The sequence below is a fragment of the Haliotis asinina genome, chromosome 7 (genome assembly GCF_037392515.1).
Source record: "Haliotis asinina isolate JCU_RB_2024 chromosome 7, JCU_Hal_asi_v2, whole genome shotgun sequence".
Classification (NCBI taxonomy): domain Eukaryota; kingdom Metazoa; phylum Mollusca; class Gastropoda; order Lepetellida; family Haliotidae; genus Haliotis; species Haliotis asinina.
In genome coordinates, this window is record NC_090286.1 from 949792 (window position 1) to 977407 (window position 27616).

Below are 27616 nucleotides of genomic sequence, written 5' to 3' on the forward strand. Positions count from 1 at the left end.
TATTGCTGATGTAATACGCCAGTTACGGACAGTTGTCCTCATGGTACATACGCCCACCAGTGTCACTGTCTATTGCTGATGTAATACGCCAGTTACGGACAGTTGTCCTCATGGTACATACGCCCACCAGTGTCACTGTCTATTGCTGATGTAATACGCCAGTTACGGACAGTTGTCCTCATGGTACATACGCCCATCAGTGTCACTGTCTATCTCTGATGTAATACTTCTGTTGCAGACAGCTGTCTTGATGGTACATACGCCCACTAGTGTCACTGTCTATCTCTGATGTCATTCTTCTGTTACGGGCAGCTGTCCTGAAGGAACCTACGGCTATGCGTATGGTTACCAGTCTCACTGTCCTTTGGACAAATGTAACATCATCAGTGTTTGTAGTCCCGGAAATTGTGACACAGGCTGGTCTGGAATGACAAGTCAGGAAAGTAAGTAATGTCGACAATCAGAGCATCTGCTATACTCACAACATTGGTTGATCTCATCCAACATCATTTTCTTGTAAAATTATTTACAGTTAAGAGCATGATTATTAGATATATCCTTCGGCACAGATCTAAGATTGGCCATGTTTACTTACGTCCTTATCTGTCAACCATCATTATGGTAAAGGGGAAGGTAAAATAATTTCGTTAAGTTTTGTGACTTTGATAGGTACGATAATGATTGTGGTCCTTTTACTTTATTCACCAGTTTGTCCATGTAGTGCATACATCGGATACCTGTTTTGTAAAGCCTCTCGTATAGTATGGACACAAGTAAACGGAACCATATATGTTACTATTAAATGGGGACATCATTGAATATCTGATGAAAAGATAAGCAGGGGAAAGACATTCAGTATTGTTTCATTATGAAGAAATGTAGCCATCTGCTTTTCACCCTCTCTTCTTTATCGCTGCATTGAGGATACCTAAGTTACTTGCGTTCACTCGGTGCCTTGTGAAAGTCAACTCAGAGTCAACTCAGTGTGAAAGGAGGCCCAGATCATGTTCACTTCAAAGTGGCCCTCTCTCTGTAACTGTTGTAAAGCAAATTTACATTTTCCTGAGGCTCAGAGTCAACTCAGTGGGGATCCTTTTCTAATTTAGATGTCTGTTCGTTTATATAAAAATTATATATTTTCAGTGTCTGACGTCATTTATTCACAGAGTGCCTACGTTCCTACGGCGACGGCTCATCCCAGTATTGCTCTGACAGGAAGTGCGCCGTGTCCTCATCCGACAACTGTGATCACCTGACCTGGAGGTTTGAAGATGGTTGCAGTGGCTATGGGAAGGGTACTGACTGTACAGGTCACCTTTTCGTTACAGTATGTTTGTTGTTGTTGTCTTTTATTTGAATAATATCCATATATATTTAATAATTGGCAGTGCTTGTTTTCCTATCCGCAGCATGTATCCAAGGTGTTGAGTATGGTACTAACTGTGGGGATTACTACAGTGCCCGGGTGTGTGTGGGAGAGTCTGGCACCTGTCCCCGGGATGCAGGTCGATGTGAGACGGGATGTAAATCAGGGTGGGCTGGAGAAGACTGCACTCAAGGAGTGAGTGAGTGAGTGAGTGAGTTATAAGCCTACATCTTATCGGTGATATCACAACTATATCGCGATAAGAAGCAAACTTAACTAATTAATTAAAAATAGCTGCGGACAGCGGACAGTCAAACCCACTAGTTTATCACAGATGTATGTTAAACCTATTATTGAAATCTAAATTGCTTGAACTATAGAAGACGATAGAACAGACCATAGATCGCCAACTCAAAGTAAGGAAGAAAATGTGTAATCTTAAGCATACTGACGTGCTACAGCTGCAGGTATGCGACTTGTCGGCAGTATCCTGCCCCGTCATGAACATACGCAATGTTTAGTCAGTTGTTCACCGAAACAAATCTCGAACGTGTGGTACAAGGGGATGGGGAATTGTGTTGGACGTCATAACTGTCACTGATGCATGAAATTTGGAATTATCCTCCACAAGTCCACTAAAACAGTGTACAGATTACTGAATCCGTGATTGTTGTGGACTTGGGCACGAGTGGTAGTGAAGAGCTTTCAGATACGACCTTCGAATACTAAGTCCTTCCTTGATAAGGGTGTGTCTTGGAGGAGGAAAATAAAGTAAAATGCATCACTGTCTATGAAGCCTACATTAAGTGTTGTATCAGCTGTAAGGCATGTTCTTACAACATTCTAACAACAGTTCTTATACATTTCCAGTAGAAGAAGCTCCTGACATGTTTTGACGCTAAGTTTAAGAGAACATCGTTCCACAATTGTAATTAATGTATTACTAACATCTGATAACCATTGCAAACAATTGGTGTCACACACTTTCCACTTCAGGCAGCAGTAAACATTTATTTCGTAGGAGCGGCGAAAATCCCAAGTCCACACCGAGTGGAAACTCGACGGTGTCTTCACCTTCACTAACTACAAAAGTTTCTGTGTCTTTTAGTGGCATTTACAAGTTGTTATGTGTGAAAAATATGTTATGGATTAAACTTCTCTTTAATAATCTTCAAACATAAAGTTTAGAGGTCTTTACCAGACCCCCTCATCAGGTGAACTAACAGTTCATACAAAAGTACATTGGTCATACAAGAGTGTCCGACTATGATGTCATATGTTCAAAGTAGTACGCCACCCTGGATGGCCGGTCACCGGAGATGTATGAGTCGCTGAATGTCTCAGGTGTAGCCAACAGCCAGACTCACATCTGACACTGCGCAAGACACAGCTGAGGAAGGATGATGTGGCCAAGCCGGAAATAATGACCGAATGAGGACACTCAAATATGATGTGTGATAATAAAACTATAAAACATTGGCATTGAGCCAAGTAGCTTGATATTATGTTTCGACAAGAGAATGTTTCAAGCGCATAGTTACTGGTCACAATAACATCCGTTAATCATTAATTATTCATGCATTAATTGACCAAAACTGTGTAGGAACAGTATGTGGATTAAGGAATTGTGAAGAACTTATTTTGTAAACCCGCATGTTAAAGATTTTTCTCAGAATATTGAACTCACACCTTAATGTAAGCAATGGTCTTTCCTTCAGATTTCCTTTCGGTTTTCTTTTGTCGTTTACGGAAAGCATTCCTCGGTAGATGTATGCATAGATCATACCCAGAACATTTCGTAATAGTGATTCATTCGTAATAACACGTTTCGACAGATGCAACACACCTAAGGTGTTCAGGATCAGGAGTAAATTACTGTAACATTGTGTTTTTCCTTGTTTTCACAAATGTTTGTCAATAGTATCTATGTGTTTAAAGCTCATTACATAGATCTGAGTTAATTTTCAGTATTTATATCTAATGACCGTGGAAATTTCTTTAATTGTTATATAAATAATTACATCTCCTTCATTTCAGAAGTCGCGTTTTAATAATAAATATAGCTTTTCTTCATAACATATAGTTTTATTGGGAAAAATGAAACGTTTTGTTTTGAGAAAATTTTAAACTACCTCTCCCTTTGTCGAGAATATTAACTTGTGGTCAAAAAACATGTTTTTTCGCATTTAAACGAGTGCTTTTATGTTTATAAGCTCCATGACAGAAAAGTTTGAACCATTTTGACTTAATTCGTTTAATTCAGAGCGTTATTAATAAATCTCGAATTTTACTCAGAACTCAATATTCAGAACAGTTTGACCTACAGACAGCAAGACGTCTTTTGAAAATTCATTTGTTTGGGTTTGCTAAAACATTCAGCAATGTATATAACTATCTTGACACTTGGCAGAGTTATTTCCCCGTTTTATGGAAACACAATACGAATTGCTTCATATTATCCGTATGCTAAATTTTCATTGAAAAAAATGAAACAAATCACTGTAGATGAAAAGGATTTGAGTGAAAGTGGGCGAGTTAATATGTATCGGCAGTACTTCAACAATACCTTGATGAGAACCAATATAACACTGGTGTGTAGTAAATGTAATGTACACGTTTATGTTTAACTTGGTTCCACCAGGGTTGGTACATCACTAGTAATGCGATTCATGTGGTTAATGTGGTTAAGTTTTTTTTCTAGGTCATCGCTTCTTGGCGCGCATTGTCAGGTTTCAGATAACACAGGGAGTGGTGGCCGTAAAATGAGTGTACTGGTTGGAATGGGTGTTTTTTCTATAGACTGTGGCTTGGGTCTTGTAGCAGGGTTCTCTTGACCGACGTGCATAAAGCGGCCTTGGCGAAGTTGATACTCAAATACCCAGATCTAGCCCTTAGATCGCTTTGTGCTGGTGGGCCCTGGATTGTAAATCTGTCACCGTTTTAGACCCATAATAACAATAAATATTATTAAAGTATTCTCGTGGTATGGAGAATATCCATGTAGAACTAATAACGTCCTCTTGGTGTTTATGATGACACAACAGCTAGTACGCTTCCTGGATTTCATACACCTTTTGTCACGGCAAATTCTTAACCGTAACAATGAATCTACTTCCTGGTTTCTTCGCTGGGCAACATGGAGGTCTCCGTGCTCGGGGTGTCGCTCTGTGTCTCTATGCTGGACATGGTGTCAGGTAATGTCTCTACATGATGTTACGAGTGTGTATTTCCTGTATATTTTTGTTATTAATTTAGTAACAGTATGATTGGGTCACCGCGTTTAGTGTTTTGAATAATAATTACGATGGGTCACATTTCGTATACTAGATAGTCAGCAATTTTAAGATTTTCGTAGCAGGCTGTACGGAAATTATCTGCCCTTGGTTTTCTATTTGTTACTTACGGGAGACTGCTAGAGATTTCTACAGTGTTGGCGATGGCGATGTGCCCGAACTTCCGAGAAAAGACTGAATATATATAAAAAGGCTGGTTGCCGTGTTGAGGGGGACGCACATTCACATAACTAGAGGATATACATCACTGCCAACGCTTCATAGCCGCCGTCAGACCGCTCGCTCTGTTACATTCTGCATGACTGCTTCTCTCTTGTACTAAGACTTTGGTGAGTTTGCTATATTATATTGCCCATTGCCTTAGATTTTGCCTCATTTGCATTGTATTTGAAATCGGTATTGTGAAACTGACTTGTGACTATGTATAACTTGCTATCTTTGATAATAATAACATTTGAATATTTTAGACATGTCTTTGTTCTGTTTTGCTGGTTCACAGGGGATTTCATACACCTTTTGTCACGGCAAATTCTTAACCGTAACAATGAATCTACTTCCTGGTTTGTTCACTAGGGAACATGGAGGTCTCCCTGCTCGGGGTGTCGCTCTGTGTCTCTATGCTGGACATGGTGTCAGTTAATATCTCTACATGAATCTACTTCCTGGTTTGTTCACTAGGCAACATGGAGGTCTCCCTGCTCGGGGTGTCGCTCTGTGTCTCTATGCTGGACATGGTGTCAGTTAATGTCTCTACATGAATCTACTTCCTGGTTTGTTTACTGGGCAACATGGAGGTCTCGGTGCTCGGGGTGTCGCCCTTTGTCTCTGTGCTGGACATTGTGTCAGTTAATATCTCTGCTGTGACTTCACTTGGGTGGGTTGAGGTTCCTTGAGAGAGCTCCCCCATCCCTTGGCATTTCTTTATATGAGAGTGTTTAGTCTGCCGAGTCAATGATTTGACGGAAGGGAGAATTTTAGAACATCTTGTACAAGCAAATGTTTGACTAGAAGATGGAGTAGAATTCGAGAGACTGACTGACCAATATTGGGGACTGCGTGTCTACAAGCAGAAATATGTTTTCTGTATGCTGAAGTTGGGGAGAACAGAGTGGAAAGCATTACACGTCATTGTATCTCTATCGTTTAAAGTGTGTGTTTTCTGATGTCTTCTAAAATAATCAGAATGAATAAAATATTTAAGAAAAATTCACATTGAAACTGTTGAGAGAAGAGTCCACGGTTCCTTTGATGGAGTACTGAACTGTGTCGTAATTCTGGTTGCAAAGCGCACAAAAACTATATAAATAAATGCATCAATGTTTACACCATTATCCTCTTACCTCATTAATGACTATAGGTACAGATGACACTGTGATTTGAACAATAATCAATTAAAATATATGTAAAACAGATTTAGATGTTTCCTTGTTTAATTGCATTTTAGACACGTACAGAAATAACATATGTTAACAAAATCATGTATAAATTCAAAACAATCTCTTAAAATTCCACGTTTTCCCTAATGTTGATAGTAATTAATACGGTACAACACTTGTATACAGGCAACAACAAACATGTAATAACTTACCTGATGTAATCACAGGCCTATGTCCAATAAATATATCCCTTCCTGTAATGAGCCACATTTGAATGCATTGACTGAATAAATTGTAGTTTTAAAGTGTTATGATCACATTCATTTAGGGTTGTCACCGCATATTTAGAATCAAGTAGAGAAACCGGAACTCTCACGACGCACATTTTCTGCGTACTCGTCAGCAGCTCCTTAACTTTATGTAACTGAACCCGAAAAGCAAATATTCATATAACACTCACTGAAAGTTTACTCGACATCGTTATCATTGTTATCTCACATAGCCGTGTTAAAGCGCAACCTGTTGTTTGCACAAACAATCCCCATTTATAATCGAGTGATATATTATGCCGTTGCAATGGTGTTGTTTTTATTTACATCACATGGTCTTCGGTGAAACCGAAGAGGTCAATTTTTTGCACCGGTGGGCCCTGGATTGTAAAAGGGTCAGAGTTGCAGGACCATAATAATGTCAGCTGATAACATTTTGTCATGTTTAAGAGGATACAACAATAAGCTTCCTGGGTTGTTCACTCGGCAACATGGAGGTCTCCGTGTTCGGGGTGCTGCTCTGTGTCGCCATGCTGGAGATCGTGTCAGGTAATGTCGCTGAATGTATTCATGACCATGGTGCCATTTAACATTCTCAACAGACGTTGGAATGTACTTGTTGTTTCCCTGGCTGGTAATCTGCGTCGGATCAGTGTATTGTGTTTGGGTAGGACGTCTATGATAACCCGTGTTGTGGTGCCAGTCTAAGCCCGGGCGACAGGAGCATGGACATCCCCATGTATGTGTAATGTTTTCATGTTACATCAGTATCAATATAAGTGTGTTGTTTGAAGCGTGTATGCTCAAAAGGGGAAGAAATGTACATGTAGTTGCCTTGCCTGGGAATCGGCGGTAAAGCGATGAAACAACGACTGGGCAGTACACCGTATCAGAGTAGGACGTCCATGTTAATCTGTGGGGTGGTGCCAGTCTGGACCAGTAGAAGTATGGACTTCGTTGAGTGTATTCTTAACACAGCTCCGGAAGAAATGGGGTAGTCTAGTGATGAAACTGCCCGTTCGTGATGCTGAAGTCCCGAGCTCAGCATACCCATGGTTAGAATGTGAATCCCGTTTTTGGCCGTGATAGTGCTAAAAGCGTCGTAAAACCCTCCTACTAAAACTAAGCTCCCGACGACATGATCATTCATGCCTTTTAAGGAAGGGCTTCGCGTTATTAACAAACGAGGCAAGATTTGTAATATTTAAGGGTGCTTATCAGTGCTATGATTTATCGCTCAATACTTGCCTGACCTACTTCACCTCGTTTAAATACAGACAGCCATTCGGGGACATACTGCAACAATGTCGGCATATGAAAAATACGAAAAAAGTATGCGATATTTCGAGTTACTTACAGCATTTCTATCACACCAACAGATGTAAAAACCTAATCTACTAAATGATGCATCTTTGCTCCATATTTTTTGCAATTCAATATTTCGTAAGCACATGTGATGCACAAACTCTCTCTCCCGGTGAGATAAGTCCCATGTCTGTTAACCTCACTGAGCAGGTTGGGTTATCCGGGTTAATAACAGTCTGAATGTTAATGCGCATATCACTTTACAGCAAACTGCCCTGAACATACATATGCTAGTGTCACTGTCTATGTCTGATGTAATATATCTGATGCAGGAATCTGCCCTGAAGGAACATACGGCTATGAGTGCGGTTACCAGTGTCACTGTCCTTTGGACAAGTGTAATGCTACCAATGGCTGTAGTCCTGGAGATTGTGACACAGGCTGGTCAGGAATGACATGTCAGAAAAGTAAGTAATGTCGACAATCTGTCCTTGTTGGAAAGCCTTTCATATACCATGAAAGGACACGAGTAAACGGAACCGGTTATGTTACTATGTTAAATGGGGCTAATGTAGTGTAGGAAAGAGGAACCTTGCTATCTGTGAATATCTGATTCATAGTAAAGTAAGTGTAATACATTTTATATTATTTGTTGCCGTCTACTTTTCATCGGTGTGACTGACGTAGCACGTGTGAATCGTAAAGTATCTCCTGAGGTGAAATGTCTCAGGAATCAACGCAAATAATATAGAAATGTGTAAATTTACATCTTACAACAAAATTTGTAGCAGCAGATACTGTTATATGTAAATGTAAAGACTTTCTGTCTTTCTGATAAGACATGTCACACAACATGGGTACTGTTTATGCAACTATTTTTAATGAAGCATCTTAAATGTTGGATTGTTAATGTGAACACTCTAACTATGTACTAATTCATCAAATAAAAGAACATAGTGTTTAGCGAAAAGGAAAGATTGGATAGCTGAAATACTGAAACCGTAGTTCCTCATGAACTGAAAAGTATGACACTAACTTTTTGTTATCTTGACATAAAGGTCAACCTCAATTATGTTTAGGAATGTCACCATAGCATTTAATGGCATACTATTAAATAATCTTTCCGTGGTGACATTGGTATTGTCTGGTGATGCCATGATGAACACCGATAACAACACAGCACAGAAACAGGTTGTGCCGGACAATTAAACATCTACCATGACGTCAGGTTACGTGATGTCAACCCGCATTAATTTGTTTTACTGTGTCTCTTAGTCCTTTTAATCACACGGTTAGAAGCAACAACTGACGCGCATTGCTTTTTTATCACATGCAATATGGCACTCAACAAACCCACGTCAGCCAGCTCAGTCAATCAGGATCCTGGCAATGCTGTAAATGGTGACAACAGCGCCGACAACCACCGTGTATGCTTTTATTCGGACTGGAGAGACAACTCTATAACACAGGCATGGTGGAGAGTGGATCTTGGAGAGACGGTCAGAGTACGTCATGCCACAATATACTTCAGGAGAGACTGTGAGTAGACAGAGAAACCATTTGACTTCATTTTAGACTGTATGCGTTCCTGTTTCACGCTTTGCAAACACACACGTCAGCGAAAATAATGAAAGAGTATATACAGCTGCAAACAGGTAACTTTTATGCATGAAATAATAGTCTCAGTAGTGCCATTACCTATGTTGTTCAAGAACAAAATCCTTTTCTGGTTCATGTCCCAGTTTTTATAGCTGTCAGATACTATTAAAAGAACAACACAAAACTACCATTCGGACATTCTATGCTCAATTTGTTTGTGGGACGCAGTATTTATATGATGTTCTGTACTATTTGTACATATGTACACAGTTAATGTTGAATTTTATAAACGCTGAGCAGATAAAGTTCGTCGGAATGGTATCCAGATCTACATAGCTGACACTGCCGCCTCCCCAACTGATGGAGTCAACTGCTACAACGTGACAGGGAACAGAGACGGGACAGACATACCTGATGTTTTGACGGCCACGTGTTCTGGTGAAGGGCGCTACCTGGTCCTGTACACAACGACTGTCAACAACGAAATTAACAATGTGAACGTACCTATGATGGATTTCTGTGAAGTGGAGATTGACGGTAGAGAGCAATGATATTATCTTGTCAGCTTAAACGATGAATAGTACATAATCGCTTAGTTTAGGTATATTGGTATTTGTTGAAAGAAACAAACTGAAAAACAAGGGTGATATTCTCCTTGATTACAAATAATAGGTGAAAATGTGGTCGAATCAGGGATGCTGTAAAATGAAATTTGGTTGCCGTTGTTCAAGTGGGCGAGGGTTGGTAAAAGGTTATATATATGTGTAATCTTTTACCTTTTACCAACGCTCTCTCAACCATATATATATACGCAATATCATCTTCGCTGTGAACAGGACATGAGTGAGTGATTGCAATTATTAGCAGTTCGGCGAACACGTAAGTGAAACTTGTTCAGAAAGTATATATCCTTAATACATTTAATGGTGATGGAAGGAAATCAGAATGAACTGTGTGATCAGATATATGTGTGAATTGATGACACAACAGAGTCATTTTCAGACAAAAACGGCTAGTCTTGGTACATTATCACATCATGTCATGTCAGACAATCAAGATTCGTACTTATCTATCACCTCACATGAGATGACTTGGTGGCCTGTGGGCAAGTTCGTAATCCTTTTTTCAATCAGAAGACAATTTTACTTAAGGGTATCTAGATGCACTGATTACCTTAATACCTGTGATTAAGGCTGACATGGTCTAGTTTGTTACAGTATCCGCTACATCCCATGCAATTCTTCAGTCTGTCCATCAGCGACCGTTGACATGATGTTTCCTGTGTATTGACAGTTTAATTGTTCATCTTTTACATGGGGCAGGAAACAGCTGTAGTTATCGTTAGATCAATGGATTTTCCACCAGTTTGCAAGTAGGCGGACTTTGATGGCCCTTCTGAACGCAATTCCTGTTGCTTTCAAGCGGGTCTGTTGAACAGACGACCATAGGACAAGATAAGCTACCAATGGCCGATATCCAACCAGTAGAAATCTTTTCTGAGACATATCTGTCGTGGTTAACGCCAAACAAACAAGAGCCAAGACGACGGCATTTCAATATCAGGATACAGTGTTTGGCCTTGTCTACATACCCTTACTACTGCAAATTATTATTTTCTATCAACAGTCTGCAGCAGTGGTACTTTTGGCGACGACTGTGATAACTACTGCCACTGTGACGGCGAGGAGTGCGACTACGTGGACGGCATCTGTCCCAGTGGAGTCTGTCTGCCTGGATGGACAACAGAAAAGTGTGATACAGGTCCGTGCGGGGTGACTGTTTCAGCTGAAGAGTTATCTCCTCGTTAATGTCTACAGATCCTGGCCTTACAAAAGCCTGATCATTAGAAATGTAATAAAGTTAAAGTGCCACATTATTGTCAGATATTCTTTTTTCTTTCAGTATGTGAATTTGGCCACTATGGTGCTAACTGTAAAATGACTTGTCCAAGCAGAAACTGTAAGGGAGACAACTCTAGCTGTGACCGTGTGACGGGAAAGTGTGATGGAGGTTGTGAAGCAGGCTGGAATGGAACGGACTGTACCCTCAGTAAGAGACACTTTCTGTATACTAATATAACAAATTACACACAAAAACTATACGAACACCCTAAGATGTGATAGTCATATGTAAACGTAAAGGTGGTGAGGTCATTTATGCTCTCAGGTAAATGCAACTTTGTGTGTGCTTAATGGGCACTTTAACGACATGTTATAAGTGAGTGAGTGATTTAACGTCACATCGGCAATATTGCAGGAATATCGTGACGAGAACATGTTACAGACTGAAATAGAGGATGCTTATATAATAAAAACCTGTCGCCGAAGGACAGTAAAACAAGTAGAATATCACAGTGAGAGGTAAAAACTAGCCTTGAAAGTGAAACCTAATATCACCATACAATTTCGACAAATGCAGTATAAAAGCAGACTCTAGATCGCCAACAACAGAAGGTAGATCACCATACTAGAGACCATGGGAACTTCCAGTACCTCTGCTACTTGCATGGAGACATGTTATAACATGCAACTTATTCAATTTTCGTTGAGTTTGACTGAAATTATACATTGCCAAAAATCAGTAAACAAGGGCGCTGAAACACAGCAGCAACATGTTTAATTCACATACTCAAACACAACAGCCTAGTACTGTGGAAGACACACTTCCTTTCCTTTAAAAGAAGCTACAGACAGCATTGAAACCCCACAACTTCTTCACCATGTCACAACGCAGGCCGGTAAGCGTCCATGACAGAAACAAGTGCACTGCATGGGTACAGGATGGTGACGCCATAAGAAGTGTTGCTCACCCTCTTCCGTTGTCTCCCTCAGTCACTAAGAGTGAGTGACAGGTTCCAGGCCACTGGCAGAGTAAAGGACAGACCTCGCAATATAACACACAAAAAAAATCATCAAAAACAGATGACGGATATGTTGTGCGACAAGCCCTTCGGAATCCATTCACAAATGCCAGTGAACAGGTGACACAAGCTGGAATGGAAGTCTGTCTTCCACATGCTCTAGGCTGTTGTGTTTAGGCGTTTGAATTAAAATTGGTGCCGGTGTGTTTCACCATCCTGATTTTCGCTGTTTTGGACACATTTCATTGTTTCATTTCAACTCTTGTATTGTAAACATACACACGCGTTTCGACACATGTGATTGAGTATGTTCACAGTTTAAAGTATAGCAGCGCGTGTCATTTATTCACAGAATGTCTTGGTTCCTATGGTTACGGCTGTTCCAAATATTGCTCAGACAGGAAGTGTGCCGAGTCCTCGTCAGACAGTTGTGATCATGTGACCGGGATGTGTGAAGATGGTTGCAGTAGCGGTTGGAAGGGTATTGACTGTACAGAAGGTTTGTTGTCAGTCCTGATGTTTGCGGTGTTGTGATTGTGACGTATAGAACTATGTTTAAAAAACACAATTACGTATGGTTCAATTCTATACTTTTCAGCATGTATCCAGGGTGTTGAGTACGGAGCTAACTGTGTGGGCAACTGCAGAGCCCGGATGTGCGAAGAAGGGGCGGATGTCTGTCCGCGGGATACGGGAAGATGTGAATCAGGCTGTCAGTCAGGGTGGAAAGGACAAGACTGCACTCAAAGTAGGAAACAAAAAACAATGTGAAAATCTGAGAACATGCTCATGAAACCGTAAAGTATTACATGTACTCTAAAATAGATAAACCGAAATACAAGTATAACATACGTACATGATGTAGCCTGATATACCAGATAATAGCACATGGATTGACATTATTATTCTTAACCGTTTAGTGTAACTTCATTTTAAAACATAGAAGATTATTCACATTTAATAAAGAAATATTGTGTTTGTTAAAGTTGATATGAAGTAGTGTGTACATCCTTGAAGATAAGGGGAATTTAATGATAACTGTTGACGTTCTGTATCTTTTCCTGTCACATGTGTAATATGTATTTGTTTTCTTTCAGTTGTTTGTTACTTGAAGCCACAATCATCAATATTTCAGTTGTATGACTGCGGACTGCAATAGACAGTTGGGGGTTTTAGCATCATATTCGACGCTCTGTCTAGAGTACAATGATTTGCATCAAACATGCCAGCTAGCACTAACCCCTGATCCCGTTAACCACAACTTGGTCTGCTGAAGATCAATTCTATCCCCTATTCGCACTAGTCAAAATTTATGAAATCAATAATCAATACACTGGTGCAAAGACTTATATATACATATAATGTTACAGATTAACATTCAACCCTTTATATAACATTCTGCCTACAAATGATAAACTCAAAGTGAACCGACACTATTGTGGCTGTGCCGTCTCTCAAGAGATGTGTTTTGGACACATTTCATTGTTTCATTTCAACTCTTGCATTGTAATCATACACACGCGTTTCGACACATGTGGTTGGTCAGTGAGTTTGTTCACAGTTTAAAGTATAGCAGCGCGTGTCATTTATTCACAGAATGTCTTGGTTCCTATGGTTACGGCTGTTCCAAATATTGCTCAGACAGGAAGTGTGCCGAGTCCTCGTCAGACAGTTGTGATCATGTGACCGGGATGTGTGAAGATGGTTGCAGTAGCGGTTGGAAGGGTATTGACTGTACAGAAGGTTTGTTGTCAGTCCTGATGTTTGCGGTGTTGTGATTGTGACGTATAGAACTATGTTTAAAAAACACAATTACGTATGGTTCAATTCTATACTTTTCAGCATGTATCCAGGGTGTTGAGTACGGAGCTAACTGTGTGGGCAACTGCAGAGCCCGGATGTGCGAAGAAGGGGCGGATGTCTGTCCGCGGGATACGGGAAGATGTGAATCAGGCTGTCAGTCAGGGTGGAAAGGACAAGACTGCACTCAAAGTAGGAAACAAAAAACAATGTGAAAATCTGAGAACATGCTCATGAAACCGTAAAGTATTACATGTACTCTAAAATAGATAAACCCAAATACAAGTATAACATACGTACATGATGTAGCCTGATATACCAGATAATAGCACATGGATTGACATTATTATTCTTAACCGTTTAGTGTTACTTCATTTTAAAACATAGAAGATTATTCACATTTAATAAAGAAATATTGTGTTTGTTAAAGTTGATATGAGGTAGTATGTAAACCGTTGAAGATAAGGGGAATTTAATGATAACTGTTGACGTTCTGTATCTTTTCCTGTCAAATGTATAATTGTTTTCTTTCAGTTGTTTGTTACTTGAAGCCACAATCATCAATATTTCAGTTGTATGACTGCAAAATGACCAATTCTATCCCGGATACCCACGGGTCATAATGTATATATGTTTTAACACATCTTATCTGTTACAGGGATCCTAGTTGACAACAGTATAACACTTCTCATCTGTTACAGGGACTCCAGATGACAACAGTATAACACATCTGTCTGCGGGCTTGTTGGGAGCTCTATCAATGCTGGTATTCATGGTTTTAGTGATTGGCGCGGTGTGTCTATGGAGGAGGAAGACAGACGTCAAGTAAAGTGCATTGTTATATGTGAATACTGGTGTTCGGTATACAAGCCATTGATGTTGCATTTGAGGCAGATGTGTGACTAGATATTAACAACTCTGGAGCTATGTCATTATACAGAAACAATTGTTTCACAGAGAGCACTGTTAAGTTAATACATTGCTCAAAATTTCCAAGGCTTAGTACTCTAAAATAATTGCGGAGATGTATTAATCTAAAATAATACATCTACATGTATTTGTTTCAAATGCCAGGGGCGACAATGAGTGAAGACATGTTGAATGAACAAAGGCCCGATGCAAAGTGCTGCACAGTGCCACCCGCTAAAATTTCTGAACCAGAAATTTTAATAAAAGTCCCCACGAGATCAACTTCACAAATTCACGCTAATTCGAACGTATTTGATCCATGTGATGCATGGCACTGTCGTCTAATGATCTTAGAAAATGACTGCATGGCTGCCGACTGAAGAGTGATCAACTCTATAGTAAGTGCATTGCCGAGTTGCTATATGCGACATAGCGTCTTTCAAGGATCATGCACAACTGGTGGCACATATATCACTGAGGTATTGCCACCGAGCTGGCCACCCATGCAGGTATCCTGCATCACCGACTCTGCCAAAGTGAGTTCGTGCAGTATCGTCCATGAATGTACAGTCTAGTCACAATGAACCAATGTATGTTCTATTGTGCAATAACATCCCTTTATAGGAAACTCACGATCGTTCAAATATCTAGTACGTGGAAAACGAACACGTTAAAGTCTTCTCTATAGTGGCCGAGAAAGCTTCCATCCTTTCTTGCACGCATGGCTGTAGATGAATAACTAACTTTCTTGGCACTTCATGCACATCGTCTCCATGACTGCATGCTCTGATCGTGCATCGATAAAGTCAGATCCTATACGTCCCACAAAAACATCGAGTTACGGAATATTTCATTTTTGGGCAAGTAATCCTTATATTGTTCGTCTCCAAACTTTGAGTACTATATGAAAGTCATCTGTTCTTGTCTCGTTTAAAAACATTTTCTGATAATAAACATACAATCAATGTCATACACATTCATTTAAACGGATCTGTGCTACTATGTGTATGTCAGATTGTTAAAAGATATCACTCACTGAGCAGATTTATGCACAACCACGCAGAAGCAACCAGGCACATTTCTTTTGCAGGAATGGCGAGAACAAGTCCAGCACAAGTGAAAGCGCGGCGGGTTTGCAACTTTCTGCGCCTAAGACAGCGGAGAATCGTGAATACGATGCCATATCGGGAAGTCAGTATGCCACGCTGGACGGACGGTCACCGGACATGTATGAGTCACTGAGTCTCAGAGGTGTATATTCCAACAGCCAGGCTCACATCTAAAACTACACAAGACACAGCTGAGGAAGGATGGAGTGGCAGCAGTGCCCACGTCGGAAATAATGACCACATGTTGACACTCAAATGTGATGTGTGATAATGAAACTATAAAACATTGGCATTGTTGTCAGCCAAGTAGTTTAATATTACGTTTCGAAAAGAACACTGTTTAGATTTGCTACAAAGGACATTGTTTAGGAGCAGAATACCATTAGTGATCATTTATTAATACAGTAATTACCACAAACGTTTACATGGACAGCATGCTGTATCATTCATGATGTGTCGACCATTAAGGGAATTGTGAAGAAACGACTCTGGGGAAATTACTTGTGTTTTTTAACACCTACATGTTAAGGATTGTTTCTAAACGCAGACTATTAATGTTGAGGTCATGCCTAAATGTCAACTATAGATATCTTTCAGGTTTCCGTTTGTCTCTGACACCAACTGGTCCTCGATAGTTGTATGTAGAGACAGTATCAAGAGTAGAGTCTGGCTCTGTCGTAATGACACCTTTACATACACGTCAGATATTTGATGGGCTCAGAATCAGAAGCGAGGCATTTTAATTTTACGGTGCTCTTTTCTGTTGTTTTTATATAGACGTATCAAGTACATGCTTACTAAAACTACTCAGTTGTAGGCAGGGCCTAGGTTTATTTTCAGTATAATGGATACATACATATATATTTCTTATGATTGTAGAAATGTTCTTTTAATCATTACATTACAAGGAACAGGAGCAGTTTTGCTTAATAAATACATCTTTTTCCTTACTGGTTGTAGTTATATTTTGTTTTCAATGAGGACTTCATTCAGACAAATTAAGTTCTTCTCCCACAACTCCGACATGGGGACCTCCCAGTCACCCGGACAGTCGGAATTTGCTGACATTAAATGTTTTCTCAGAATAAATACTGATGATGAATGCAGTAGTTTCTTCATGGGCACTTACAGACCGGCAGAAATCTATCTTTGAAAATACCGCGGACATTTCTTAACGCACTTTGAGCAATAAACGACACAAAACATGACGTGCCACTTCAAACACTTATGGGGCACATCCATACCTCTCTTAATTCACTCCTAATCCTGAAATTTATTGATTTATTACGATATATGGATAATGACACGAAGCTGATAGTAACTTCTGGTAAATGACATACAGCTGTCTTCCAGGAATGGTCACCGCCATATGCAGACTTCTGTTTCTGCTATTCCAAAGGACCTTGTGACACCACCACCAACAGCACCAAAACAGTATTTGAGCTAAACGACACAAGCAGACAGGTGACCTTTGCACTTTAACCAAATCAGCATACATTCGAGGACGAGAATAGAGAAGAACTAACCATCTTCCTTACACAGCTGAACTCTCTTCGTTGACCCCAGACACCATGATGCCTGAGAGCAAAAGGGGCAGCTGTGTGATCCTGAAGACCTAAGACAAAAACCTCAACAAAGCTGACAAATGCATTATATTTATAGCTAGTGCATTTTGACAACCAAATAACCGTGCACATACATCGGCACGCTGTCATTACAACGATAACGGGTTAATTACGACACTTCATGAGTCGTCTTGTTATCCTAAACTTTTCATAATAATACTTTCTCTTATACTATTTATTAGGGGCAGTAGGGATGGCCGAGTTCTTAAAGCATTCACTGGTTACGCGGAGGACCCGGGTTCCATTCCCCATAAGGGTACGATGGGTGAAGGCCATTTCTTGTGTGCCTAGCCGTGATATTGTTGGAATACTGATAAAAGCAGTGTAAAACGTAGCTCACTAACTCACTTCTATTTAGCCAGAACTAAACATTTTGCTGCAGATCTGTCACTATATTTCACCACATCATCTTATCAACTCACATACTGCATGTAACTAAAGTTCCCAATACATGATATTAACTGACTAAAGTAGTAATGTACACCTTACGTCACATATATAGATGTACAGCTGTTTTGTACGACATAGTTCATAGCCATGTGGTTGTTTCCCTTCTGTAGATGAAAGCTAACTTGTTTCCCTTTTGTAGATGATAGCTAACTTGTTTCCCCTTTGTAGATGGTAGCTGACTTGTTTCCCTTTTGTAGATGGTAGCTAACTTGTTTCCCTTTTGTAGATGGTAGCTAACTTGTTTCCCTTTTGTAGATGGTAGCTGACTTGTTTCTCTTTTGTAGATGGTAGCTGACTTGTTTCCCTTTTGTAGATGGTAGCTAACTTGTTTCCCTTTTGTAGATGGTAGCTGACTTGTTTCTCTTTTGTAGATGGTAGCTGACTTGTTTCTCTTTTGTAGATGATAGCTAACTTGTTTCCCTTTTGTAGATGAAAGCTAACTTGTTTCCTTTTGTAGATTGTAGTTAACTTGTTTCCCTTTTGTAGATGATAGCTAATTAGTTTCCCTTTGTAGATGGTAGCTAACTTGTTTCCCTTTTGTAGATGATAGCTAACTTGTTTCCCTTTTGTAGATGATAGCTAACTTGTTTCCCTTTTGTAGATGATAGCTAACTTGTTTCGTTTTGTTTTAAAATTCACTGTCCCATATTGATCACACGGCTCAATTTTCATGACTTGTGTCAGCTGTTCAAATCTAAAAATACGCGGCGCGCGTTGAAAGCTTTCCACAGACACTGCCTGCACATTCGCTGCACTTTGTCATAGAGCTATACGGATGAGGGAGATGATCACTGACTCCCTGAATGTCACGTGCATGTCTGTATAATACAGTGTATCAGGGCGTGGAACCATCCCACAGATGGCATCATTACCTTGTCAGTTTGCTGACGGGGTTAACCTCTTTGGTCATGTGGACAAGGCGTCCGACTTCGGATCGGAATGTCTGTGGTTCGAATCCCAGCACGGGACTCGGAAATATTGTGGCCGCTACAACAGCATAGAATACTCCCGATAGTTCGAACATGCCCAAAACAACATCACCACAAACCAGTACGCTTGGTGGCATTTGTGATTTTGACAATTTTAATCTCTGTATTTTTGACATCAGAAGACCTTGCGTATTATGCGATTGAGATTTCTTGATCTTCAATACTTGTGTACAAGAAGTGTGTCGGCGTTGGCATGTAGATGTCATCATAATGTGGCCAATACATTGTCGTTTACAGTCCTTTGCAAATCATGCCAGATTATCCACAAGAGAACGCAGATGACTGATCCATAACAAGGTTCGTTAAACCCCATCGTTGAAAGGGGAATTGCATGTTGTTTCCTACCTCATCGTACGAGTGCACGACATCTTTCGTGCAACCAAAAGTTCGTTACTTCATTTTGCAGCGGAATAATGGCTGCCCACGTGTTTGACGTGACGTTACTGGCAGCATTCCTTTTCCTTTTGTGGACTGTCGTGGCTGGCTGTTTGTTTTGGTACCTGTCATAACTGTGACGGGACGACTAAGATAGGATCAGAACGAATCCGTAACGCAGGATCGGTTGTTTGGTTAGCCCGGTGCCGTCAGTAGCGAGGACCCGGGTTCGCATCTCCACCTGGGTACAATGTGTTAACCATTTCTGGCAACCCTTGTCGTGATATTGACAAACAAAATACATTGCTAAAAACTGCGTAAAACTAAAACACATTCAGTCACTGCTTTTAATCCCCAGAAAATGGCAGTATATCGCCAATGGAGACTGGTGTTCTGGGAGCACTGACGACGATACTAGTCGTGACTGTAGTGACAGGCGTGGTGTATCTCTGGAGGAGGACCATGCAGTAAGTACAGTCCTTCAAGTTGTGACAAAGCAGTTGATGTATAGTTGACTCCTTCAATCACTGCGTAGCGTGTCGGGGTAGTTCTTGCTTCAATATATATGTTAAAAGATAAGTAAGGTTATATAATTTTATTCGATATGGTGAGTTAAACTAATATAATTAAAAAACAATTCTGCTAGAAGAGTTGTTTCTGCATGTGTCTGTAATGTGTGTTATTCGTAATTAAAATACGCTCCGGTTTTCGTGAACATGTATCATCGATACTTAATAACTGTTACAGTTACAGTTCATCTGTAAATGGCACAAAGTAGTTGTTCCTACTGAGAAAGCAACAAAGAAAACATCACTTCATCAAAACAACTACTAGCATCAACAGTATCACAGTTAAAGTCACTGTGTTAAAAAAAGTAAACATAGAAATTCATTGATTAAAAATTCTTTGCATGTAATGTCAAACCTCTAATAAAACTAATAAAAATAGACATATATTGCTGCGGCCAGCAAATGTACCACCAAATCCATGTCTCAGAGATCAAGTCTTTCTTATTTTCGCAGACGAAATGTTCTATATATTGGTATTCAAACAAATGAGCCTGGAAGTGTGAAAGCATGACGCTTTTTACGTAAAATAACATCCCAGAGACGATGCAAGGGTGTGTTTTGACTTTTCTACTCGGTAAATAAATATTCCACGCATGAAACGTTTTCTATAGATATAGAAAAGTTTTTGATCCTTATAGTTTAAAAAAAGTATAGTGACCATGAGCTCTCTAAACATCATTCTGTTACTGAGATGTCGCTCGTCCTCGCGTTTAATGAACTGCTCTCCCATCATATAAAGATCCTAAAGGGACCTCTAAGCAGTCAGTTCCTGGCACGGTCGCCGATCTTCATGGCACCATTTCCTTCATATCACCCCCTTGACCAGAAAACGCCACTCCAACCGCAGCATAGGACAAAGGGGACACAGACTCTGTACATATTGCGGACATCACTGTTCTATTAATGAACTTTAGACTGTAATGTCTCATAATGCTCTGTGTCCAGCTCGGTGTAGTCATGTTCAGGCAGAACATTACATGTTGGGATTTCTACAGGTGGGCCAGGGCTTGTCTTCGGGGTGCCAGCTTCATTTGATGCCGTCTTTGCCATCCTGATTTGAAAATGTGGAATATATTGCTGAACATGAGACTCAAACTGAGAATATCGCGGTCATTCGTATTTAAATACTTTACATATCTATGGTTTCGGCAGAAACAAGTGGACAAATACTGTAATAAGTTTAATTACCCATTAAAGAGCTATAGTGAAAATGGACCCCAGCGAAAAAGGCCACAATAAAATTCGGCGAAAATGGCTACCATTACTAGGGAGAACGGCTTCTGGGTTTAGAGAAAACGAACATTCTATAAAACAGTAAACTGCATGTGTTTTATATATCATAGTGCTTTGTTTTTTACATAGCTTCTTGTTATTGATAATAGATGCGGTGATACGTATACTAAGGAGACACCTAGAATAGATAAGAATCCTATCTATCAAATAACAATCTTTTAGTTCTTTCTTAAAACGAGATAAATGGGCGCCGTCTGGCTGATCAGGGTCAAACATTTCTGTCATCAGCTTCTCAACAATAACGGCAGCCGCTGTCACCAATTAAAAAATTAGTCAGTAAACACACTGAAGAACATGTTATCATTACTCAGCAGTCAGCTGTGAAAGTATTTTTCGCTCTCTCACGACTGTCAGCACACAAGGAGTAGCTGGGTGTATCGTCATCAGTCACATGGCATTTTTCCTTTACAGCCTGGCACCTTCATGGAATCGTGCAATTCTTGCTCACTTAACGTCTGCTCCATAAGTGTAACGAGAAATTCAGTATCTATATATAATCTGTTCTGGTATGGGAGATGAACTTTCCTCTTTCATCTATTAGTTACCTCATAAAACAGCCTCCTTTTCTAGTATGTTCCAGTTACTACCTTACTGACGGGACCTAACTCATCTTAACTACTGCTACAAACTACTTACTCTACAAACATTCTCAGTGCCTAATTGATCCAGGAGAAAATTAGTTACCACCTTACTGACGAACCTTAATTGATTGTAATTGGTCACATAAGTTGTCCCAATTTTGGCAGTGACATGCAACACCTGCATTTCTCTTGGTTCTCTCCTGCACGGTGGCCGTTTTCTTCATTTTTGAGGGGTCTGTTTTCGGGGGGGGGGGGGATGTTTTCTCCGTATCCGCATTTAATAACTAAATGGAAGCGTACCTGAAATTTCCTTTCCTCCATATACACACTGTACCCGCCACAACAGCCAACACCACAAGCATGGCAACGGCTCCCATAAATCCCGCTACTAAAGGAGATATGTTTCCCGAGTCGGTTCCAGGTAAACTCTTCACCACTTAAATGAGAAATTCAAACAATAAAAGATTTTGATTCTGAACAGTTGTCAAGTTTGGATGTAGGAGACACAAGCTCACATTATTGGATGCTATTTTGTAAATATTGTCTCTCCCTTATCATCCTTCTTGGTATGTTAATCTAGTTATGTTCGTCCCAATGTTCTCCTTACCAATAGTGTTCGTTTATGTTAGCAGTTTGGTATTTCAGCCATAAACGAAAAATCTCCCAAAAATTGTTAAATACTCAAACTCACTCCATTCGTTCCCTGATTTAACTGAAGGTCCACCAAATTGGATCATGATCATTGTGACAAAACAAGTTCTGGTCGGGTGGCCATGCTGAAAAATAGTGTGTGACTATCAGTGTGTGTCATCTATTTATATCTGGGGAACTTGAGTGCATGACTTACAACATCCCCTTGCTGCAGCCCTTGTGGAAGTTAAGACCACATTTACCATGACCACATTTACAACTGATATTGATCGTAGGATGGTCTTTGGACATGGTATCTTTGAAAGAAACAACCACAGCACTAAGATTACCTTAAGTCAATGTCAAGCAATGGGAGTTATGGTCCCCCTAGCGCTATGGTAGCATTGCACAACGGCGCATAGGTCTGTATGTCATCGTTTTGTGTTGGTAACTCTAAACTGTAATCAGGGGTTACGTCAGGTAACTTAACCTCACTTATCGTAGAGTGTGTCTAATTGTTGTTTAGACTCAAATCAATATCTGCCAAAAGCAGCTCAATTGTTCAGAGGTCAACAATATGCGAGGTATTAGTAGAACCGCGGTATGTTGCCAACAGTTCGGAATACCGTAATACTATCCAAACTCTGCGATTCGGTATTTTCGGTTGTTCATCATTTTATGAACCTAAGCGTTTTCCGAATGTCGAAGGAAAAAATCACTACACTTCGTCATGTTGAAAGGACAGTGGGGTGTAGCCGTCGAATGTTTATGATTTACAGGTTCGACTGGAAGAGACTGGAACCACTGCAGACTGCCCAAGGCCAGGTCGACCACGTGTGGCATTACAAAGGAGAACTTCAAAATGTGCTTTGTCACCACCGTAACCGTTTTTTTTGTGTGGCTACAGGATCCAGAAGGGGTCGACTGTTTAGGTGTCGACTGTTGGCGCAAACCACTCGAAACCAGCTGCGAGCTGCTAACCTTCGTGTTTGCCAGCAATATCGGGGAACCATTTTGACGCCATCACATCGACGTTTGCTTTTGCTGCGGGCCCGGCGACGTCTCCAACTCGAGACTGGAATCAAGTTGTCTTCAGTAATGAATTAACATTTACCCTCAGATTCGCTAGTGGTAGGATGGAGGTATGGAGGCGACGCCGTGAACGTCATGCTGAGTGTCGTGTACAGGAAGTTGACAGATTTGTGGGCGGAAGTCATAGTGCTTTCTGTTGGATTGCCCATAACCGCTGCTGCAGGGTACCATGATCAGGTGCTAATCCCCGAACCTATTCCATTCATGGCAGCACACAGTCCAGGTCTGCACTTTCAACATTACAGATCCCAATGACAGATCCTATACAGGGAGGGGGACAGCAGAAAGGAGTTTCATACATTGCACCCAATTCAATCGAGCCTTGGTTCTTTCGGCCCAAGCACCAAGCCAAGACACAACCTTAGTTTGAATAACAGAGGGCTAGATTATTGGGAGTGAGTTAGTGAGTTAATATTTAACGTCACATCGGCAATATCCCAGCCATACCGTGAAGAAAACAATTTACACAAAAATGAAACCACGAGGGAGAGTAAAATCTGTCAACGATGGCCAGTAAACGCTAAATATAAAACTATCAGGGGGAATTAAAATATTTCATTTAAAGCAAACAATACAATATAAAACATGGGCTAGACATCGCCAACAACTAAAAGTAGATCATTATGCCAAGGGCCATGGAGACCCACATTACTTTTGCTACCTGCATAGACCCTGGTTGGATTTACACCATCCCTTCAGCCGCTGTCGATGGTACGAAAATTTAGCCGAAATATAAAAGAACAAATATACTACCATTAAGAAGTATGGTGGAACAAACTTGACTTTGAAAGTTTTGGGGACGCTCTCAGGAGGACAATAGTTTTATGCTACATCAACCCCCCGAGACGATACAGTCACAACAATTTAAGTTCATAATCTGAACTGCCAGGTATAAATCTTCATTTATGTGTTTGCTTCAGCTGTGAAAATAGAAAGTTATCCGGTAGTCCAGAAGATATTGTTCTGGATCCAAGCCACAGTGGCAAAATCCACTGCTCCACCGTCCTCATACCCATCTGTACATAAGGATTTGTAATTGCTATATTTACTTTTTAATTGATTATAGTTTTGTTTATATTGTAAAATATATTCATATGTTTCTATTTTTTTAAATGATGTCAGTCTTAGGTCAACTTGTAGCCTAACCAACTGTCAAGGAGGAGAAGAAAGAAGACCGAAAGGGGTTATATTTTCCAGCTCAATGCCGGCCGAAGAAATATATGGCTTAATTCTGTGCCATGGAGGCGGAACACATCCTCATAAAGGGGATTGAAGAAACACACACACACACACACACACACACACACACACACACACACACACACACACACACACACACACACACACACACACACACACACACACACACACACACACACACACACACACACACACACACACACACACACACACACACACACACACACACACACACACACACACACACACACTCACTCACTCACTCACTCACTCACTCACTCACTCACTCACTCACTCACTCACTCACTCACTCACTCACTCACTCACTCACTCACTCACTCACTCACTCACTCACTCACTCACTCACTCACTCACTCACACACATATATATATACACACACACACACACATATATATATGTGTATATATATATATAGCGTTAGATTCATTAGAGTATAAATTAGTAACGTAGTCTAAAGACAATTTTATACGTCGTTGTGTAAGGGATGGATGGAGACTGTCAGTAGGTGAAGCTCTGAAAGATCCAAGACAAAGCCTTAAACCGTGGTGGTGGACAGAATCAAGGAGTTTAAGGTTGTTATTGCAGGCCCCACCATATACGATGAACGGACCAGTGATCGATATAAGTGTAAGAGGACAGCTTGATCCCCTGTCCACTTTGAGTTTTAAAAAATCTTTCCACAAATCATGCGGCAAAAAAGTTAAATGGGAATCGAAAATTAGACCCAAGAACTTGGCCTCCTTTACATGTAAAGATAAGTCTGGGGCCTTTTAAGGCTTATATTTTCTACAAAAACGTATACATTCATTTTGGATTTAGAAAATTTAAAGCCATTTTCAAGACACCATTTATTTTGTATAAGCATAACTACGGTTGCCGTTCAATGGTATGCATATTTTTCTCACGTCAAGAAAGTTTTGACTTTTCCTGTTGTTTCTGATATTTCTGAAACTCAGGGACATAATTAAGATGGTGATTTGAACCTTTGCCTTTAATTCTTTAAATCATGTTCTATACCTTGAACATTGGCCTACGTGAATTAAGGTTGGAGACACAGTTTCAGCAAGATTACCATTTGTTTTGTTTTAAGGTACGATGTGCCTTCGCTTTTAGTACTTTAAAGTAATTTAAGATTGGACAGTTGGGTGATGGCGACTCGGGTTAATTTCTAAGATAGTTGGAAAGTGGTCACTTCCACAAAGGTCATTGTGGACCGGGCAATTTAGTTCATTAAGTAAACCAGAATAGAGAAACAAATCTAGAGAAGAGTAGGTGCCTGTTGCAGGATGCAGATAAGTGCTTGAATCGTCATCGTGTATAAACAAATCGTTATTAGAGATAAAATCATCCAGTATTTGACCTTTTGAGTTAGTGATTGTACCACCCCAAATGTGGTTATGGTCACTGAGATCACGCATTATAATATATAAGGTTTAGGAAGTTGGTCATAGAGAGCTTCATGATCAGACTATTGGAGTGTTAAAGAAGGCGGAATATACAGAGAGCATAGTGGAAAGGTACCATGAAGAGAAAGTCTCACTGCAAAAACTTGGAGATTAGTTGTGATTGTTATAGGACTATGGATAACATCCTGCCTAACAAGTATTGAAGATCCCCCAATAATGAACCAGGTCCATTCAACCAACCGTCTAGGTGAAGTCACGGCCAAAGTGTTGGGCAATAGGAACACGTTTCCAGGCCCTCAACCACCAGGATCCCTTTCTCCGTGGACACAGGGCCGCAACCCAGGGCAAACGGGTGGATGGACGAAATATCCCCCCGGGTCCTTAACGGGGTGTTACGGTTACCCGGCACCCGCCATGGGGAGCTGGCTCGGACATAGATGAGGCAGATAAGATGTAGACATTGTTTGACCGAATAATGTGTAAAGCATGAAACTGACCTTGCAGCCGAGTACGACTTATTCAAACATTTGAAAATGTGAAATAATGATTGTGACTCTTGATATACCAACATTTAGATTCCAGTATCAAAACTTAAATGCCCGTAATGATATGTTCTGAATTTAAGCTCATATATCCAAATGTGTTGTAGCAAGGTCTGCACGGATATTACGTGAATATTTGATATGATCAGACGGTCTAGAAAACTGAATTTCAGTTAACAAAAATCAGTCTAGGTCTATGGACGAAACTACATGCAGCAATGTGTGGTAAGAATACATGCTTCTCTGCACATGAATCATGGGGAAATATCATTCATTGAAGCATGATACTTTCTGATGTCTGTTACCTGTAGTGCAGTCCTCCCCCTCCCATCCTGTCTGACATCCATCTGTACACCGTCCTGTATCCTGGGGACAGGTGCTCGCATCTCCGTGGCACATCCGGTTACCGCAGGTTTTGGTGCATCCTATCCCATATTCCACACCTTGGACACAAGCTGTACACAAAAGAAAATGATGAGTGTCCACTGTGTTTCCAAACAGGAGCCCCTTTAGAATCCCTCACCATAATTTGCACGGAAGTAACCATCATCCAGCCTGCTGTGATGCCACTTTCACTCACGGGCTCTTTCACTGAAAGTCTTGTTTCTTCTTCAGTGAGGTTTCGAACTCGCAAGGCACCCGTGGCGAGCCACCTCCTCGTGGTGGGTGCTGGGTAACGCCAAGAGCTCGCCGACACCCCCGTTGTGGACCCGGGGGGATATTTGGTCCACCAACCCGTTTGCCGTGGGTTGCAACCCTGTGTCGGTGGAGGAAGGGATCCTGGTGGTTGAGGGCAATAGGTACCTGCAACCGTGTACCTATTGCTCAACACACCACTTTGGCCCTGACTTCACCTAGACGGGAGGTAGAACTGGCCCGGTTCTACCAATCGGCTGGTCATGTCATGCCCTGTGCATGGTCAACATCAAATGTGGATTATGTACATCTGTGTATCT

General features: G+C 40.6%; 1 protein-coding gene across 1 annotated transcript in view; it reads left to right on the forward strand.

Moving 5' to 3' along the window:
• The first annotated feature begins 6795 nt into the window (after window positions 1-6795).
• The window catches only part of LOC137291138 (uncharacterized), a 95901-nt gene continuing 75080 nt past the window's right edge, over window positions 6796-27616 (forward strand). The window contains exons 1-10 of the mRNA XM_067822424.1: window positions 6796-6853; window positions 7942-8076; window positions 8942-9148; window positions 9509-9745; window positions 10835-10969; window positions 11111-11257; window positions 12421-12567; window positions 12667-12816; window positions 13665-13811; window positions 13911-14060. Of these exons, the coding sequence (XP_067678525.1) occupies window positions 6796-6853; window positions 7942-8076; window positions 8942-9148; window positions 9509-9745; window positions 10835-10969; window positions 11111-11257; window positions 12421-12567; window positions 12667-12816; window positions 13665-13811; window positions 13911-14060 (1513 nt within the window). The remainder of the gene's footprint in view (window positions 6854-7941; window positions 8077-8941; window positions 9149-9508; window positions 9746-10834; window positions 10970-11110; window positions 11258-12420; window positions 12568-12666; window positions 12817-13664; window positions 13812-13910; window positions 14061-27616) is intronic.